The following is a 19680-nucleotide window of genomic DNA, read 5'->3' as shown; positions in this document are numbered from 1 at the left end:
CTTAATGAAGCCGAGGGAGCGGAACTGAGCGGATCCCTTGCGGTCATAGTAGTATTTGTAGTAGTAGAAAATGTAAAAGTTAAGTTTGTGGGGGAGCCCCATGTAAATATTACTATGCGTTTAATGACTACCGTCGGTTTTGTTTTCTGTGATGGAATTGCACCACTCGGGGGAGCCTGTTCCCTTTCATTCCTTAGTTTTCCCTTAGCATAATTTTGTTTTTTTATTCTTTCTTTCTCGTACCTGCCCATTTGTCCGGTAGGCTGCGACCTTGGTAGCCCGGGGCATGGCCCACAAGGCTCGGTTGCTCGTAACCATAGGGAAAGGCGGGGTGCGATCGGTTGGAATGTTTTTAAAGCAAAGCTACGTAATGAAAAACTAAGGAACAAACTATCTCGTTGGTTGGGTAGGAAGGAATTCCACCATAGGTAAACAAAATAGGGAGGTAGTTATTAAGCATAATGATAGTAGTGCACCCTAGTGGAGCCCCCGAGCGCCCCGGGCAAAAAAGTGTTCGGGTCAGGGCGCTTTTGTAGGAGCATATACTAAGTAAACAATGGTAAGATTGAAGCTTAGGAAAAACGACATAGTTGTTCTAGTAGTTTGGAGAGAGCATTGTCGTTGTTGTCCTTTAGTCGGTAGGTGTTCAGTTGGATCACTTTATCCTTCAGTCATCTAGATCCTTGCCCATAGCGCCCCCTTCTTTGGTTGCTACCTCTTTGCCTATGGCCCTACCCTCTCGTCGTCAAAACGACACAGGCATTGCTTTGGTGGGCTTTGAGCCCAGAATAAGGCGTAGTGCATGCTTGGTGACCTCCCATGGTATCCCTGACATGTTAGAAGGCTATCATGCGAAGACATTGCGATTGTCATGTAGGAAGTCAACGAGCTCGCATTCCTATTTGGTTGGGAGCTAGGTCCCGATTTGCACTATTTTGGCTGGGTTGGTGGGGTCGACATCGACCGCCTTGGTTTCCTCGAGCGGGCGAGAGGCCATCGAGGAGGTCGGTTTGTTGTAGTCTAGGACTACTGGGGTTGATGACTCCCCAAGCTATAGGAGCTCAAACGAGTTGAAGACCACCGTGGCGAGCTCGTAGTGCTCGCGGTCGCACGCAAAGGCGTGCGAAAAGGCGCTACTTACGGTGATGTTGTTGTTTGGTCCCAGCATCTTCAACTTGAGGTAGGTGTAGATGGGGATTGCCATGAATCTTATGTAGCATGGCCACCCCAAGATGGCGTGGTAGGACCCTGAAAAGTCCACCACCTCGAAGGTGAGGACCTCCGAGCGGAAGTTGGCCCGGCCACCGAACGTGACGGGCAGATCGATCTGTCTGAGCGGGTATGCCTACGCTCCTAGGATTACCCTGTGGAAGGGGGAGCCTGCCAGGTGGAGCTCCAACCAGGGGATGCGCATGGCATCGAAGGTGTCGATGTATAGGATGTTGAGGGCGCTGCCCCCATCCATCAGCACCTTGGTGAGGCGCTTCTTGCGGACGATGGGGTCAATAACAAGCGGGTAGCGTCCTAGTCTCGCGATGTGGGAGGGATGGTCCCTCTAATCGAAGGTGATCGGCAATTCTGACCAGCTGAGGAAGGAGGGGACAGCCGTCTCGGCGACGCATGCCTCTTGATAGCGGATCTTGTGCTGGCGCTTGGACCAGACGATGTTGGATCCGCCAAAGATCATGATGCCCTCGTTGGGCTTGAGGAAGCCATCTCTGTCCTTGCCTGCCGTGCCCCCCTTCTTGGTTGTCGTCTCCCTCCTTTGGCCCACCGGCCTGTCGGAGGAAGCGTTTGAGGAGCTCGCATTCCTTGTAGAGGTGCTTGACGGGGTAGGCATGGTTGGTGCATGGACCGTCCATGAGTTTGTTGAAGTGGTTAGGCAGTCCTTATTGGGGCTGCTTGGTCATGGGATTGGTCGCGGCGACCAGCACGGAGCTGTCCGACCAGCGTTGATCTTTTTTTTGTTTTTCTTGCCCCTCTGCGTGGAGGGGCCTTCGTCCGGGTCTGTGCACTTGGCTTTTACCTCGTGCCAGCCTCTACCGAAGACCGCTCCGACCGCCTCCTCACTAGAGGCATGGTTGGTGGCGACATCGAGTAGGTCACGGGTGGTATAGGGTTTCAAGCAACCAAGCTTGTGGATTAGGGACTCGCAGTTTGTCCCAGAGAGGAATGCGCTGATGACGTCTGCGTTGACGACATCGAGGAAGGAGTTGCATCACTAGGAGAACCTATGGATGTAATCCCATAGGGACTCATTGGGCTCCTATTGACAGCTCTTGAGGTCCCAGGAATTTCCTAGGCGGACGTACGTCCCCTAAAAATTCCTAACGAAGACCCTCTTGAGGTTCGCCCAGTTGCGAATGCTGTCGTGCGGAAGGAATTCAAGCCATGCCCGAACATGTTCCCCCATGCAAATGGGAAGGTATTGAATGATGAAATAGTCATCATCCACTCCTCCCACCTGATAGGCGAGCCAGAAGTCTTCGAGCCAAATGCTTGGGTTGGTTTCCCTAGTGTATTTAGTGATGTTGGTGGGCGGCCAGAAATGCTGCGGGAACGGTGCTCTTTGGATACGCCGGCTGAAGGCCCGTGGACCTAGGCCCTCAGGGCTAGGGCTTCAGTCGTCTGGCCGGCGACCATGCCTAGGGCGTGTTTCACCAGTTCCCTCAATGGTTTGGCCGGGGACCGTGTTGCCTGCTGCTATATGGTGGACATCATTATCATGTCAAGCCTGACACCAGTTGCCGATGACGCTGTGGGCATCCTGGTGTGGATCAGGCTACTTGTGTACCTATAGTTGGTGTAGAGCAGGCACCAGGTTGGACCGTGGCGCGACTGATGCACCCCGAGCCAGGCCTGACGGCTATGGCGGTGAGCGAATGGAGCGATCCATCTGGTGCGTCCTCATCCCCCCGATGGGGAGAGAGGGCATGGGTCGGAGTCGTGACGCGAAGCTTTCCGCCTGTTAGACGGCAGTGGCTTCTACTAGAACCTAGAGGTTTTGGTAGACTGCCCGCTCCTAGGGGTCGGTGGGCTTGGGAACGCCGCGCAGAAGCATTGCCACAGCAGCGATGTTCTGGCTAGCCCAGGCGAATTGAGGGAGATTGTTCCCCTCGTTCATGATGTCATGTTGGACCTAACGGGTGTGACCCCGGGCGCCGCCCGCCGGGCCATGTGCATGGGGCGCAATGGGCTGCACTAACGGCGCCGGCACAGGAGGTGGCTGGTTCTACCGTCGTTGTCATAATTCCTCGACGTGTGCTTACGCAGATGCGAGGGCTACCGCACGTGGGTTCGGAGGGGTGTGAGTTTGCGCAGACTCCGCAACCATCAGCGGCTGTCCTGGAGCATCCGCCATAGCACACTCTCAGGACAGACGGTGGCGGGGCACCACATCACCGATGCTAGAACCGTCGCTCTCGCCCTCACCATCCGGGAGTTTGTGGGAAATGGCAGGAATGCAGCCTGCCATTCCCACGAACTCGGACGAGAGGGGGGATGGTGCCAACATCCTTCGGAGCCCCCAAGCATATGCGTCTGTGGAGGACGCGAGGCCATAGGGGAACCGATCGTACGATGTTTATGGTGTGGGTGGTACATTCCATCCGGGTGATTGGTTGGAGATAGTAAATAAAGAGTGAATAGTAGTACGCATATTACTTATAGTGAGGTTTAAGCAGAGAGTTTGCTCGGAATGAAGCGTAGATGCCGCGTCGTCGAAGTCGCGCGTCTCGGAGTCGGTGGAGGACATCTCCCCGATGGGTGCCGAGTCGCGAGTCTCCTCGCAGAGGTGGACTACGTCGAGTCGATTGGCGACGAAGTCTAGGCTTCCGAAGAGGAAGGCCTGGGATGGCTCAAAGACGGGTGGAACCCACATCCCGACAGGCGAGAGTGCGGGAAACTCCAATGAACCAAAGTGAATCGTATCGCCCAAGCCCACCACGGTGGGGGTGGCAAAAAAATGAGCCATCCAATGACCAAAAAGTGTTGAACGTACAGCGTCTTCCCCACGGACGGCGCCAACTGTCGGTACAGAAAGTGACCAACTAGTGAATATTTATAGTTTTGCTGTATGTTGTGATCGGAGGTGGCCTAGCACTCAATTACATAGGATTTATACTAGTTCAGACAACATGCCCTATGTCCAGTCGAGGTCGGTCGATGACTTTATTCCTGAGCCTAGGTGCTCGAAGTTTGTAGTGGGGTTACAAACGAGAGGGAGAAAGATGGGGTGTACAAGATGTTCGATCGCTCCGGTCGGAAGGGCCGAGAGTGATAGGAACTTCGCTATGAGCTAAGTGTTCAAGCATGTGCTTGAGGTCTGAACCTGGCGGTTCTATGGTTATGAGTTATTGGACTAATGAATCTCAAGAAACTGAGCTTGGATCTATCCCTTTTGTTGGAGGAAGCGCACCCCCTTTTATAGATGAAGGGGATGGCTTTACAAGTGAGAGGGTGAGAGTACGTATGCTGTTGAGCCTTGTTGCCCACGCCTACCAAGCCTTGTTGACCACACCGGCGGGTACAAGATAGTGGTAGGCGCCTACAACACTGTTGCTGTTACTATAGAAAGTCAGATGCACACGGGAGGTCGTGCTGCCTTTTTCAGGGATGGTGGATGTCAGTACCTACAAATACTGTTTGAAGCCTAGAGTCATGTGAGGAGTCTCGCTATGTTCACCCAGTACGGTAAATCCTTGTGCCCATACCGCTAACGATGTTCAGAGACATGTGGGGGGCTTTACCGTATGGGAGTTTTAGTGACCCCTACAATACTATAGAGAGAGATGTCGGCGCCTACAATACTATTTGTATTAGGGTAGCTGCAGAGTACTGTTTCATGTAGGGTATGGTCCCTGGTACAGTAGTTTTGACTTATGAGCCTTGCCTTGCCTTTCTCCGCATGTCTTTTGGTTCCTACTGAGTGGGCATCCCTGGTCAGATGGCTCCAGTCGGCTCTGAGTGCGGTGGTTGGAGAAGAGCAGTGAGCAGGGTGCCTATGAGCCCCGGTTAGAGAGACGCAGGGTCGGAGTCAAAAGTAGGGCTCGGGGTAGGCCTTCCGATCAGAGAGGCCGTATGAAGGCGGTTGAAGCCCGAATCAAGCGCTCCGGTCGGAGAGGTGGGCCGAAGTAGCTGACGAGCGGGCGTCGCTCTTCTTGGGCCTGGCCTTCCGGTCGGTTGCTGGACCGCCCCTTTGCCCTATTGTTTTTAGACTCTTGGGCCAAGCCTTGGTGTAGAAGTCGGTCCCCGGGGGACCCCAGGTTTATGAACCCAACAGTTAGTTGCTGCGCCAAAATGTATTTCCTATCTCTTTCTCACACTAGGCACTTGAAATCTCAGGTCGAGATTTTGTTTTAGGGGGGTAGATTTGTAACACCCTCGGTGTTACATTGTACAACTTTTAGCTAAAACACTGCATGAACATTTTACTTGTGTGTACATGTATGTAATCTAGGGTATAAATCAATTTTGGAAATTGAAATGATCATTTGAAACGTGAACCGAATGGTACATGGTATGTCACGTTGTATCGCTTAGACGAGGAATTACTCGCAGCTGGGATCAAGAGTCACTAGCTAGCTTAGTGGGTAGCTTGGAAACTGAAAGTGACATGAATCCGAATGAAGGACTTAGTCGTTTCTTAAGTCAGAGAAGTGTCGACAAAGCAAAGTTTGGGCATTTTTAGAGGAGGATCGGGTTAAGTCATGGCAATGTGTTTTAGCTTAGTTTGATAGCCCTATATACCCTCTGGAGCATAGAATAACTGGTTTGGCGTTTGGAGCATCGGGTTCAAGTTTTTGAGCCACTTTAAAAAGAGTGCATGGCACATTGTCCATCTCCGAGCGTGGACACCACCTCGGCTTGGCCTGGCACCGCCGCTGGCCTACCTAGCATGCTGCCATGCTAGCCGCGCCCCCACTACCATGCCTGTGCAAGCACGCCATGCGTGTGGTCCCTACGCTGCTGCGCTGGCTGCCTTTCTGCCCCTCTCTGGCATAGCTCATGCACGTCGTGCGTGCCCTAACGCGCTGCCTACCTGATGTCGCTGCTCGCTGGACGTCCGGCCATTACTGCCGCCCGGTCCGCTCCGCTGTTGCGCGCCTAGCTTTCGACTCGCATGCACACACGCGCGCACTGGGGTCTAGCAGACCTGAATGCTGCCTCCTCCGTCACATCCGTCTATGACACTACTGCCGCCGCGCCTACTTGCGTGTTTGGCTCGTCCGAACCAATGTCGCCACTCTCCCGAGCGCTCAAGCGCACCGCCTGCACGGCCTTCACCGCTCCCATTGATGCAGTGCAACTGCACGTGCATGGGCTCATCCTGCTTTGCCTCGTTCTCACATTTGCAAGCAAGGCCACGACAAAGGGTTCCCGCCACGTCGCCTGGAAGGTCATCGGCCGAGCCGTGCCAAGCCAAACCCATGCGCTAGCACCTTCCTTGTTGCCGAGTACGTTGGGTGGTCGCGTGGAAGTACATCTTCGTGCCTAACCCACCACTGTGCGGTAGTACAATGTCGGGGCGCCAATTTGAATTCTTGCCGTCGCCGGCCGCCATAAGTCTGGAGGCGTCGCTCCTGAAATTGGCCTCACACACTCCACCGTTTTCCAATTAGCCATACACACATCGAACTCGGGTAGTTAGCTTCCGTTCGGAGTCATCCCGTCGAGTGTTCGTCCTGCGGTGAGGTTGTGCGAGGCGTTCCTCTCATGGACCTCCAGCGTGAGGTCAGCGAGGTCAGCCGGCTCATCTGCACCATCACGCTCTTCTGCGTCGAGCTAGTAGCAGCGCCACGAATAGCACACCGGCATGCTCTGTTCGCCGGTGAACACCACCGCACCACGCTCGCGTAGGTGAGCAGAGAAAGCGAGCAGCCGGCAGTGTGTACTGTTGCTCTTAGCTTGTTGACATCAGCCTGACGTCATCCCTGCGTCACACCCATTTTAGGGCCGCTTTCGTATAGGAAAATAAATCCCAAATACATTAGTAATACGCCCTGCTCTATCAGCTCGCGCCTGCGGTCTGCGCTCCCGCCTGGGCCAGCTCGCGCTAGCACCCGCACCGGCCTCGGTCCGCTGCTGCAGTGGGCTGCGCCCGCCTACTGGCCCGTGCTCGCCGCGTTGGGCCGCGCTCGCGTCCACGCTCGCGCGTGCGCCCCGCCTTGCTGGGCTGAGCCACGTGCGAGTTGGGTCGCGCTGTGAATTCGTTTTCCAATTTCCAGTGAATTACAAATGTTTATTCAATATAGTTTCTAGCTAAACTTTGAGAAATTGTAGTAAATCTTGTAGATGTCCAAAAATAGTGAAACCAAGTTTGTTAGGTTCAAAAAATATCATCTATATGTTAGTGTAGTTAATTTACAGTTAGTTGTGATAGTAATGGGCTCATAAATCCAAACTAGAGAGCTTAGTATTATGTAGAGTAATATTTGTAGGAATTTTTGTGAGAAATTGGTGATAGCTATAGCTATAAAAAATTTACAGTAGACTCACTAGATTATTATGTACTTATTGTAAATTTTGTATCCCTAGAGTAGGATGATAAATAAAGTAGCCATTATCCTTGCTTTATCATATATAGCGTAAATCGGCATTAGGAGTAAGAATACATGTAGTTGCTATAATAATAATGAATGTCATACTTCAAACTTGTTGTCGGTAAAAAAAAATAGCTTAGTACCGTGGTTGGTAGCACTAGCTTAGTAGTTAGATAGATGTACTTTTGTTTTAAGAATTGTTGTTGCTATATTACTAAGTATTGCGTCATCATGTCATGCATGTAGATCACGAGTTGGTTGAGTTCGTGCCTATCGATGAACCGGAGTACGAGTAGGAGATCCTCTTGCAGGAGGGAGCCCCGGAGCCTATTGGTGCTGACCTTACTGATCCATCGCCTATCCAAGGCAAGCCCCGGTGCATAACCCTTATTTTAAATTATCACTGAATATATATCTATGATGTGCATTTACGTTACAGGTATTTTATGGAAACTACATGTATAAATATATCTACCTATGAGTCCTACTAGTACAGATCGAGTAGCTGCTATGCTCAGAATATCGGTAGTGTGAGTAACCTGCCGTTACTCGCAAGTAGATGATAAAGATGATCACTCATGATAAAATGGTGGAAAGAAAAAATTATGACCAGGCAGGGATATGGTTTAGGTACTGGTGGGTGTAAGGGGTTGTGTCCTGTGTCCAATAGGGTATGGCTTGGTTACACTTTTTTTCTACCTATGTCGATTAAGGACCGGTCGTTGCATAAGGCATCGTGGGCAAGTCATAGATGGTGGAGGTCCTTGCACCACACTGAGTCCGAGACTCGACTCAGGAGTGGGGGCTTGGAGTCTAAGTTTGAACGAGGACCTGGACACTCGGGACAGGAGAGTGATGGGTTAGTCCCGCTTGTGTCTGTGGTACAAGCGGGATGTGTGTTTTCGGGGCACCCAGCTGGGCACATTGATTCGCTAATCGTCGGACGATCCGGTACGGCTTGTCTCGTGTTTAGCACCGTAGTAAGAACTTAAAGTTGAAAGGAGAAGAAATGGAACCGATTGCTCAACTTTTGTTTGAAAGTAGAACATGTGCTTATATAGACTGGATAGATAATAACTTAATGCGGCTGATAATAATAACATAAATAAGGACTTACTATTAGTATTGCTTTCTGCTAAAAAAAAACTAGCAAACCATAAAGCTTATCATATTCCTTGGAGTTGGGAAATTATTTCCACTTGTCGGATAAGTCTTGCGAGTATATTGTGTACTTAGGGTTTATTTACCCATGTTGAAGGTGATGCATGAGAAGTACCCTTGTGTGGAGGATTCTTCTGGTGGGCCCAGACGGATCCTCGTTCTTATCGCTAGATGTTTATTTTAAATTCCGCTGTTTATCATTCCGCACTCTGACAATTGGTGTTGTAATAATCAGTCTGTTCGCTTGTTGGTTTCAGATAGCCCAAATCAGTCAGCCAACAGTGTTTTTCTCTCACAGCAAACCAGCACTAGCCAGCCCAAACCAGTTCAGAAACCAACTAGTGAACAAGCCGAATGTACTTTTAAGAAACTCTGATGTATGAAATAGACAAGTATTGTAACTCATTCTCATTATTGAAATGTGGATCTTTCGGCTTCTTTCTTGGAGTGTGTCCGACGGATACCGCCCGCTGTAACTTGCTTTCGAGATGCTTAGTGTCTGGTAAAAGACAAGCATCTCCGTAAGGCCCCGTTTGGCAGGGCTTCTTCACCGGCTTCAAGAGCCGTTTGGAGCCGTTTTCTATCAAACGGGGTAAAGTAAAATACATTCACTTGTGAAGCCCCTAAAAGCATGCTCTCACAGTGATTTGGGGTGGGATGGAGCTAAAAAAAGTGGCTTCTCCCGACTACTCCTTCAGGCCCCTAAAAACATGCTCTCACAGGGAAGTCATTTTGCCAAACGGTTTACCAAAACCGCTTCAGGTCCGCCGGTGGAACTCTGCCAAATAGGCCGCTATTTGAAACGATTATATCACGTGGTCCCGTCCAGCACTCCGTGGCCCCCGCCTTATCGAGCTGCTGTTGCTGTTGCGCCGCCAGAGGTGTCCTCCTCATCCTCTTCCGCTGCAATGTACTGCCCGACAGGCTACATACACACACATAAACAAACATCTCATTTTGTCAAGAACATATATAGCGGACGCACGGCTTCAACGCGACGGGCGCGAGGCGCGAGGCGCGAGGCGCGAGCGATAGAGCTGGACGTGAGAGGACGGATTGGAACGAGGCGAGAGACGTGGGTGACCGCGCCTGCAGCCACGTAGCGTCGGCACTGCGAGGTGGCGCATGCTCAGCTGCTCCAGACGGTGACTGGTACGAGCAAAACGGACACACTAAAGTGCCTGCTCCGCGTCCGTAACCGTAAGCGATTTTTAAGAGTATAATAGCAGGTCGTAAGCCGACTAAATGCTGAAGTGGAAAAGAGAGGGAGGAGAGAGAAGAGAAATGAGCTATAAGTTTATAGTCGGTTTAGACACATAAACCAAAAAAGTCTATAAGAGAGACAAGTGGGCCATGTATTAACTATAAAGAGCTAACTGCTATATGAGTAGACTGAGAGAAGGCTACAAAAAAAACCTTACAGCCAGCAAGCCGACTATATTATTAGCCTTGCTCTAAGGATTCAATCAGTTCCAGCTAAACAAGGAAATTGCGGGCCACTAAGGATTCGCAAATGGCATAGACCCAGTTTAGTTCCTCAAAAATTTTGTAAAATTTTTTATATTTCTCATCATATCGAATCTTTAGACGCATATATGAAGTATTAAATATAAATAAAAAATAAAACTAATTACATAGTTTAGACGAAATCCACGAGACGAATCTTTTAAGTCTAATTAGACTATAATTAAACACTATTTGTCAAATAATAACAAAAATGCTACAGTACCCATTTTGCCAAAAATTTTAGAACTAAACTGGCCCATAGTCCTCACCTCAACAAGAACGGAGACATAATAATTAAACAGCAATCAAGATGACATCAAATCAAAATTATTATAATATTCCCATTTGATCCGATCCGATTCGATTAAAAGCAAAACAGAATATTCGCGGAGGCAATGTACAGGGTCCAACCCGGACGCGAAAGAGAAGCAGAGCGCGGAGCCGGCGGACTCTCTGCTCTGGGGAGGCGCGCTTCCGGCGACCACCTCCCAACTCCAAGCTTCTAAGGTTTAGCACAGACGGACGCGGCGACGCTCAACGCCGCAGAAGAAGGTAGGTGGCGGCAGCCTTGCGCCTCACCGGCGCTTGTGGTCCCTGGACCGTCGCGAGTGCCGCGGCTGCTCTTCCAGGGCCTCCTGCTCGCGCTCGCGCCGGGAGGACGAGGACGGCCGTCGCTTGAAGTGCTGCTCCTCTTCCTCGCTCTCCTCTTCGTCCGCGCCGCCGTAGTAGTCGCCCGCGGCGGGCCTACGCTTCTCCTCCTCCGCCTCTGCGGCGGCCTCACGGTGGTTCTGGTGGTGGTGGCGATGGCCGCGGCCGTCGCCGCCGCCCTCTGCCGCGGCGCTCTTCTTGGAGGAGGAAGAGGAGTGCGCGGGGGGCTTGTCGGAGGCCCTGCGGCTGCGCTTGGCGTCGGAAGGGTTGGCGCCGTCTCCGGGGAAGCTGATGCGGGAGAAGACGCTGGCCTTAGACTTCGACGACGCCGCGGGTGCCTCGGCGGGCTCGGCCTCGTGCCGCGACGCCGTCGGCGGGGGAGGTGGGAGCTGGATGTCGTCGTAGCGGTCGGAGGAGGAGCGCTTCTTGCCGGAGCTGGAGGAGCGACGCGACTGCCGGTTGGGGCTGGACGGCGGCGGCGGGCCACGCTCCGATCTGTCCGGCTGGGACCTCGACCTCTGGAAAACAAAATAAAATAAAATAAAAATGCAGCACGTGACAACACTACCGACAGTTCATCCTAGCCAACCAACCCTAATCGTACGGTCAAAACTCATCAAGGCTCAAGCTTTGCCACGTCAGCTTGCGGCCCACCACACGCGTCAGCAGCCTAGCATGACACTCCGTGAAAATTGATATCGCTCTCTTTATCGTGGCCTAACATCGGTTTTTGGGCTCCCCTGCTACTTTTTACCTTAAAAAAAATTCTAGTCCTATCCACTGCAAGCAATTATAGAAATGTAAAAGCATATAACAAATAAAAGCTAGGTATGAAAGAATAAAGCAAAGCGTCATCTTCCAGAAAGCAAAAGACATGAACGGAAAAGAAAGAAAAACACAAAGAAAAAAAATGACAGACCCAGTCCCAAAGAAAACAAATATAAATACATATAAATAAACTAAAGATCTTTCCGCCATAGCGATGGCATCCTGTAAACCCAGGAACGCAATCACAAGGGCAATGCTCCCGCTGGTGACTGCTGCTTGTAACCTAAGCAAACCTCTTACTGTAATCGGATCAAACAGCCGAGGCGCTGAGAACAGAAGGCATAGGAATTCAACAGAGTGCCTCTCTTGTTCTGGATCACCAGAATCAGGCAGGACGCCATCTGGATTTCTTCCTGCCCTGTCTAGTGTGGCAGCGGTGGCGGCGATGATCCATATGTCTACCATGGAACTGATAACAGTACAAAACTTGGCATGATAACAGGTTGACAGGAAAAGACATACATCCTTCCGCCTCATCGAGGTACTATCAGTAATGGCCCCTGGTGATGCCCTGGCCTCTCTGCGGGAGTCCCTGTCCCTGGCTCGCTGCCGCTCACGGTCACCCTCCCGGGAACGCTCCTGCTCCCGCACCCGCTCTCGTTCTCTCTCCAGGGATCGGCCACGCTCCCTCTCCCTCTCCCTCTCCCTCTCTCTCTCCAGGGAACGCTCCCGCTCCCGCTCTCGAGATCGGTCACGCTCTCTTTCCCTGCAAGAACACAACTCAACAGATTAGCTTTGAGAGAAGAATGCACTAAAAGAATGACTAAATTCACTGAACATAGACTTAGTTCATTATTAGATTCGTGATATTATACCACTATAAGGTAATTCATAACTCAAGGGATTATTCATAGAGCATAAAGCACCATCTTTATAGATCATGACACTGGACTAGCAGCATTACAATTTACAACCAACATTTACATTTTATAGAAGTTTGATAAAGAAATGAAAACCAAGCAATGGCATGAAACTTTATCACACATTGAAAATAGCACTTTCAATCCCTAATTTCGTGCGGTTCTGCCATTTTAGATTCTTATGCAACAAAACTAACTATAATAAGACCAAAACTTGTGCCAGTATGTTTCACAATTTCAGTCATTCAGTTGTTCACTGAGGCAAGAGATTTAAGTCTGGATGAGCTTTTAGTGAATCTAAAAAGTGACATCCATGGATAAAGTGTTTGAAAGTTTAGGGGCATAATCACATAAATGACGTGAGTATATCACTGACACCTAAACTAGCTATTTTGCCAAGCAGTGACTTGGGCTTCATAAAGAAGAGTTTACAAAGCACCAACGTATGGCAAATGCAAATAACAATAAAAACTACAGAGCTATATTTTTTGAGACAGAAACCACAAGAATGACTAACGCAAATAACATGGTCAAGCTCAGGGCATGCCATACCATCTAAGGGCAACTTGTACAAAGCTTAGGGAGTAGGGACATTGGATGCAGTTTACTCTATACATGGTTCTTATGTATCCTTCAGAATTTATATGATGATGCAGTTCAAAATGGCCCATGCCTCTGTGAGACCGAAAGAAATCAACGCTCAAGGTAAAGGGGAACATTGCCAATTCCAAGCAAGACATTTAGACCAACTTCTCTCTTATCCTCAACTCAAAAAAAAACTACATTTGGATGGTCATTATGGGCCTGTGCATTTGAAAAATGGTGGATGGTCCAAATTAGTGTCATCCACTGATTCAACTTAAAAGAACGTGACTTCGGGGATCTAGGAATGTCATGGAATGATCCAAATTAGTGTCATCCGCTGATTCAACTTAAAAGAACATGACTTCAGGGATCTAGAAATGTCATGGAACAGCTGTTCAATTTGTTCAAATATAGAGAGGCATCTGAAGTGTCCAATCACCTTTCATTGAACCGATCCATTTCACGTCTCCTATGTTCAGGTTTCCTGGGATGAAATTCTTCTCTGCTCACAACGGGCGGGAGCATGTTTAGTCCCATAGTGTTAACAGCCAATTCAGAAAGATCCCTGAAATGAATAATACAAGATTTCAGAAACAACCATAGTAAGGCGTTGTTCACCTGTTACTCAAAGAAGTAAAATCCATACAACCGTTCATGGATACTAGGCTGTTAACCAAAAGAGGCAAACATCAAACTAATGCTTCTCTCACCAAAACAGAGAAATACAGCCACAAAGTTTACACTTACACATTCCTTTTAACTTTCAGATGTACAAAGAAGATAACCGGCACATACAGAATTGGTCATGTTTCTTCTGCATAAAAACTAACTGGTGCTAAAATATATACCTAGGAACTCCTGGCATCATGTATCCTGGGGGCATAAATGGATCTTGTGGGAGAACACCCCCACCAAAAGGGTCAAATGGACCTGGTGGATAACCCATGTAGGGCATGGGACCAGGAAACGGTGCACCCATGTAATCCATTGGCAATGGCACTCCTCCGCCCCAGTAAGGGTTGAATGCTCCAGTTGGACCCAAGGGCATTCCCGAAAAATTTTCAGCTCCAAAATCTTGAAAATTTTTCCATTGCTCCTCAGCTGTTAACAGAATAAGAATTCCATTTATTTAAGCCATTACTTGCACCTGCAGCTAGATCTTGATGACAAAAGGTATAAGGACTTTACCATTTCCGGGAACACGTGGCTTCTTCTTTTTCTTCTTCTTCACCGCTGAAGCTTCCAAAAGAAAATCAGTATCTCAAAGAACAGAAATAATTTGACCAAAAAAAGAAAGACAATTGGTGCCAGTCACTTTATTTAATTCCAAGAGTTATTGCCATTCTCTGAAAATCTATTCTTAGACAAGATCTTTTGACTAGTTTGACCAATGAGAAAGATGTTATGCTCCCTCTGTTCTACTGATTATGAAAAAGGAAAGGCACAAGATAAAGCAGCCATGCTTCTTGTTACCTCATTAAATTCAATTACCTTCTAAACTATCTATCCTTTAAGCTAGCAATCAGTGAGCTCAGTGAGTTAGTCTAGATTATTGTATCAAATGGTTTGACTTAGCTGAGTATCCAAAACTAGACTTTGACTATCTTTGTAGCAACAAAACCTTAACCACAAGAAAATGTATTCAAATGTGAATCCAATAAAATTCATATCAAATGAGGCTAACTGTAAGTAGAAGATTACGATCTTTGACTCCTAGAATGTGTGCACACCTTATAAAATGAAATGTATAATAACATCAAACAAATTACAACACTTCTTTATTCTTAGATGTCAGATAATCCATGCAGTCACAAATACTCCTAAGTGACATTTTGAGTCATGCAGTCAAATCATTTCAAACATAGTTACAAATTACTTTTTTATGTATTGGATTTGGACATTTGAAAGAGTAGGTTTGTCTCATAAAATGCTTTCACAAAAGTATATAATACAACAAAACACAATAGTAAAAGTGATGTTTTGGAGACCATATATTGTCCGAAATGTTATTTGTGACAAGAACTTAAGTATAAATTCTTCAGCACTTATTTTTTAAGGGAAGCTGCAATACAGGCAAGAGCTAGCTACAAACAGAAACAGGAACAAAGGCTTTTCACCTTGTTCCCCTGCAGGCAACTTTTCTTGAGAATCTTTTGCCAATGGAGTTGTTTCTACTGGTTTATCTTCTTTCGCTTTCTTAGAATCCATGGTCCCTTCAGCAATATCCGGAACTGTTGTGGCTTTCTTATCTGAAGAACTCGCATCGATATTTGTAGCTTTTGTTCCATTGAGGCTCTCAGCGTCTGGAGACTCTTCTACAGGTGTGGATGCTTTAGCCTCTTCCTTTGAAGCAGCAGAAACAGCAGGAGACTTAAGCTTAGGTTGCACAGGTAGAGCTGACTCCATGTCTACAAAACATACATCATCATTTTCCAATTGCGATCAAAGCAAATCCAATGACAAGCAAATATACAAACGTACCTTGTACTTGCACCATGCTTCCCACATTTTCCGTACTGCTAGTTGGTGGTGCCTCTAATATGCGGCTGATGGTTTCTCTTAGAGTTTTATTAGGGAGAAGATCATCGGCTAATATGCTTGTGGCACCACAGACACACATTGACTTATTAATTATGTAATCCCTGATGCCTGCCAGAAAAATACAAATAGCACTTAACTCCCCGAACAGCATCATATTTTAATGAGAAAAGGGAAAGGAAACACTCTGCGGTATAATAAAATATATAAGAAAACAACAGGGCCAGTCATATCATATGATGGCAGTATAAATAGTAACAGTCTGAAACACACAATCAGGAACTTAAAAGACAGCTTACATTTATCACAGAAACTCCTAAAGCAGCATTTACTAGTTAGAACAGCATCCTTCATTACTTCTTTGCACAATGGGCAGCGTAGCTCTGGTGGAAGATCACCAATAGAACGTGTGGTAGGTAGGCCCTCTATCTCCTTCTCAAAAGCAGCTCTAACACAAAGAAAAATATGATGCTTATTATTTGCCCAAAGTACATATGCACTCGTTATTATACAATCACAAAAGCTGCTCAAGAAATGTGGGTACTCACTCATTTGGCTTCAAAACAGCACCAGCCCCACTTGGTAGTGCGTATGAGCCATCTGGAGTTTGCATTAGCATTGATTTTGGAATACCAGTTGGGGGTTTCATCCTTTTCACATCATATCTAGCATCACCATTTGTGGGGCAATGTTGAATAAAATGACCTGCAAAACAAGATCCATTGAGCGAAAGAACAGTGAAACATACAATGCTTAAGATTTTACAAGCCACTAACATACCAGGTACTTTACATCTGTGACAAACATAACCTGGAGGAGGTGTCCTGCGTTCCAGCCGTCCTTCAGAATAATAAAGGAAGAGATATTAAGAAGCATAGTTTTTCTTCAAGAAACAAATGGAAAATATTCACAAAGAATACCAAAGTGCATACAATCTATTATATATGTACAAGTATTTCGTATATCACTATATATCAAAAAAAACTTTTCACACAATGGAAAGAATATCAATGTTACCAAGGTGGATATAACATTTTCCTCACAAAGATATATTTTGATAATACCTCAAGCTAACACTTTAATTGCAAAAAAAGGGCACAGAGCATTACCAAAGCCACGGCCAGCCATCATTCTGCCACCCATCCCTCTACCATAGCCTCTTCCAGAACCATAACCATCAGGGATTTGGCTGAAAGCATCAACCATCCAATTACATTATGATTATAAAACCAATATTTGATTAGCATACACTGGCATAGTAAGAGTAACAGATCTATCAGTTGCCAGCAAGACTAGTCACAGAAAACGGGGTCAAAGGCATCAACCCTCGACCCGGGAACATTGCCCCAGACCCGGGTACGTGGGGTCATTTCGACCTGGCCATGTAAAAACCTCTCGCACACAGTGTCTAATCCAGTAGGTTACTCACCTATAGTCAAGGGCGGATGTATCAATAAGTGCTTTTATTTTACTATCCTCGTCAACTTTGTTTTCAGAATCATCAACCGCCTGGCAAGCAGGCTGAGAAGGAACCGAATCAGAAACATATAATTCGTTGCCAAACTCATCATCCCACTCAGATTCTTCAGGCTGCAGTTTTAATATATTGAATATCAGCTCCTAGTAAATATAGGCAATTTCTAGTAGATATATGAAAATTCTAATGCACTTCCAATGGCCAACCTTGGCAAGATAAAGAGAGAGCCAACAAGAGGTTGTCAATCTTACATATTTCATAGATGAATCACCAAGAAAAGCACTCGCAGTGGGCATGACTTCTTCTACACCATCTTCTGCATCTTTTGACCTGCAGAATTGGATACACATCTCAATATATGCTCACCAACCAGCAAAGCTCCTGAACATTTTCAGTGACATGGTCCAGCCAAATAATCAAATGTAATGCACCACATTGCACACAGCCTGAAGGTGGTGAACTCCTAAAGATTCACTAAGAATAATTAAGAGATATATTGCTAATTGTTCAAGTAGTCAAAGATCAAGACAGTACTCTTCAGGTTCTGTGACAATAGGCTTCCTTGGTCGTCCTGGTATCCGCCGAATCAATACTGACGTATTTTTTGGTATCATAGTGGCCTCATCAGCGTACTCTGAAAGTGAAAATATCACCATGAAACATTAAGCAAGACCTTGATAGCATGAATCCATCACAAATCCACACAAGAAAACACAGTACAAACTAATTCATCACATGACAATTTGAATGCTTGGGGTACAAGTAAATATTATTTTGAACATGTCCCTCTTACAATGCAATGTGGTACGAATGCTTGCTTGGAAACAAACAAAGCACGACTCTAATGGAACTAACTTAATATGCATCAAGGCAATAGTTGGTTCATGCTCTCGACATATTAAATCAAATCCAATCCCTAAGGTTCACCAAACAAAATGCAAGACTATGTATCAAAAATTTGCCAGCATAGATTACAGCTAATCCTTCATATCAACCCTGTAAGCCCTGTAAGGGATAGGGCTGTCTTAGCAGGTTCAGAACGCAGGGAAAAGAGGAACACAAGATTAAAACAATTGATACCAGCTACCTAAACAAGATTCAGTATTCAGCATTCAACATGCTTGGTTGAGTTGACACAGAACTCGAGTGCATGAACCAAATAGTCCCTGATTAAAGATCATACAATTCTACAACCTGGTCCATCACAATTTTTATCAGGACCTAATCAACTAACACATGTTCACCCACAAAAAAAATCTGAGAAAGAACCAACCTTCATCGGTCTGAGCATTTGAGATCATAAGGTCAAAATCTGTGCCCCTGCCAAGATGCTTGGACTCAAAAATCCGCTCCTTCAAGTTGGCAACAGAGATGAATTGCCCCTCGATCGGAATCGAGTCATAGTCTCTAGCACTCTTGAACTTGTAATACACAGCCATTTCGCTTGCCCACTCAAATTCTCTTTTTTCTTCTGGTTTTATCTTTTTTGTATTTTATTTTCTTTTTTCTTTTTTGTTGCTTTTCCACTCCTCTTCTGTAATAGAGATTATTCCATAGAAACCAACAAGGAAAGAACAAAAAAAACTGTCTTCGCCCTTAAATTGAGCGGAAAATTGATGCTTTAAACCAGGACAAATAGCAGGAACTAATGAACATGAACAAGTGTACAAGCAAGCAGTTTTTTTTTTTATCTCCACCGCCTTGTCGGCTCCTGCGCTCCAGTCCTACACCGTCGCGGAAGAAGACAAGCCTCAAGCCGCAAGGAGAAATCTGATCACCCGCCGAAGGCCCGAACCTTTCCGCCTCTGCCAGCCGGAAACCCACCGGATTTGGGGTTACCACTGAATCGCCTCATCCATCGCCTTCCCCCTCCCAGATCGCCGTAGATCCGGGCTCGGGACACCACGAGACCGCTTTATGGAAGGACTCCAAGAACGAGAACCCGCCGAGACGAGGTGCTTCCTCGAGCGCAGTCGTTGCGGCGTCCGCCGCCGCCGTCGATGCTGATGCAGCCGGGGAGCGGTGGAGCCCTAAGCTGCTACAGGAGCCGAATCGCGGCGGCCCCTGAGGAATCGACGGCACCGGGGCTCGAGTTAGGAGCTAGGGTTTCGAGCTCCCAGGATTGCGTCGCCTCCTCGCGTTGTTGAGGCCGGAAGGGGAGGGGTCGGGACGCGCGGATGGGAAAGGGATCGGATGAGGTCATGGCCTCATGGGAGAAAATGGGAATTTTGCCTTCCTCGGTTTCGCTTCTTTAACATCGTTTTCGCCATTATAAAATGCGAACATACGCTATAATGCTATTTAGGGCTGCTGTTCAGATTTTATTTTAAATGTATCTTTGCCTTTCTCTTGCTATGCTGCTGGACGCCCGCCACAGCCATGGTTGCCGTTCAGTGGCGCAGCAAGCTCCCTCCTTTCCTTCTCCGTCCGAGCAGAGTAGCCCATCGCCCGTGACCATAGAACGTCGTCTCTCTTACTGACCCCGTCGCGGAGCACCTCTACTGCACGCGCGCCACCGGCTTGTAGGCGACCGGGT

General features: G+C 47.4%; 1 protein-coding gene across 2 annotated transcripts; it reads right to left on the bottom strand.

Annotated features, from left to right (window-relative positions):
- Positions 1-10526: 10526 nt before the first annotated feature.
- On the bottom strand, positions 10527-19284 carry LOC136525789 (E3 ubiquitin ligase PARAQUAT TOLERANCE 3-like). 2 transcript variants are annotated; one of them, XM_066518658.1, is made up of 15 exons: positions 18418-19284; positions 17679-17778; positions 17396-17474; positions 17097-17257; positions 16777-16856; positions 16448-16507; positions 16216-16372; positions 15967-16115; positions 15611-15778; positions 15247-15537; positions 14318-14368; positions 13978-14230; positions 13569-13694; positions 12147-12390; positions 10527-11374 (listed from the first exon to the last, which is right to left on the bottom strand). In XM_066518658.1, the coding sequence occupies exons 1-15, from the start codon at positions 18581-18583 to the stop codon at positions 10784-10786; spliced, it is 2676 nt and encodes an 891-aa protein (XP_066374755.1). In that variant the 5' UTR covers positions 18584-19284; the 3' UTR covers positions 10527-10783. The 2 variants fall into 2 exon arrangements, with proteins under 2 accessions (XP_066374755.1, XP_066374759.1); XM_066518662.1 differs by having other exon boundaries at positions 14318-14362.
- Positions 19285-19680: the final 396 nt, after the last annotated feature.

Source organism: Miscanthus floridulus, chromosome 2 (genome assembly GCF_019320115.1).
Source record: "Miscanthus floridulus cultivar M001 chromosome 2, ASM1932011v1, whole genome shotgun sequence".
NCBI classification, from domain to species: Eukaryota; Viridiplantae; Streptophyta; class Magnoliopsida; order Poales; family Poaceae; genus Miscanthus; species Miscanthus floridulus.
This window is presented reverse-complemented; position numbering and strand designations above follow the sequence as displayed.

Coding starts and splice junctions, on each gene's coding strand:
- LOC136525789 (XM_066518658.1), bottom strand. CDS start 18,583: ATGGCTGTGTATTACAAGTTCAAGAGTGCTAGAGACTATGACTCGATT. Junction 16,508..16,776: donor GATGGCTGGCCGTGGCTTTG/GTAATGCTCTGT, acceptor ATTATTCTGAAG/GACGGCTGGAACGCAGGACA. Junction 11,375..12,146: donor CCTCGATGAGGCGGAAGGAT/GTATGTCTTTTC, acceptor TTTGTTTTCCAG/AGGTCGAGGTCCCAGCCGGA.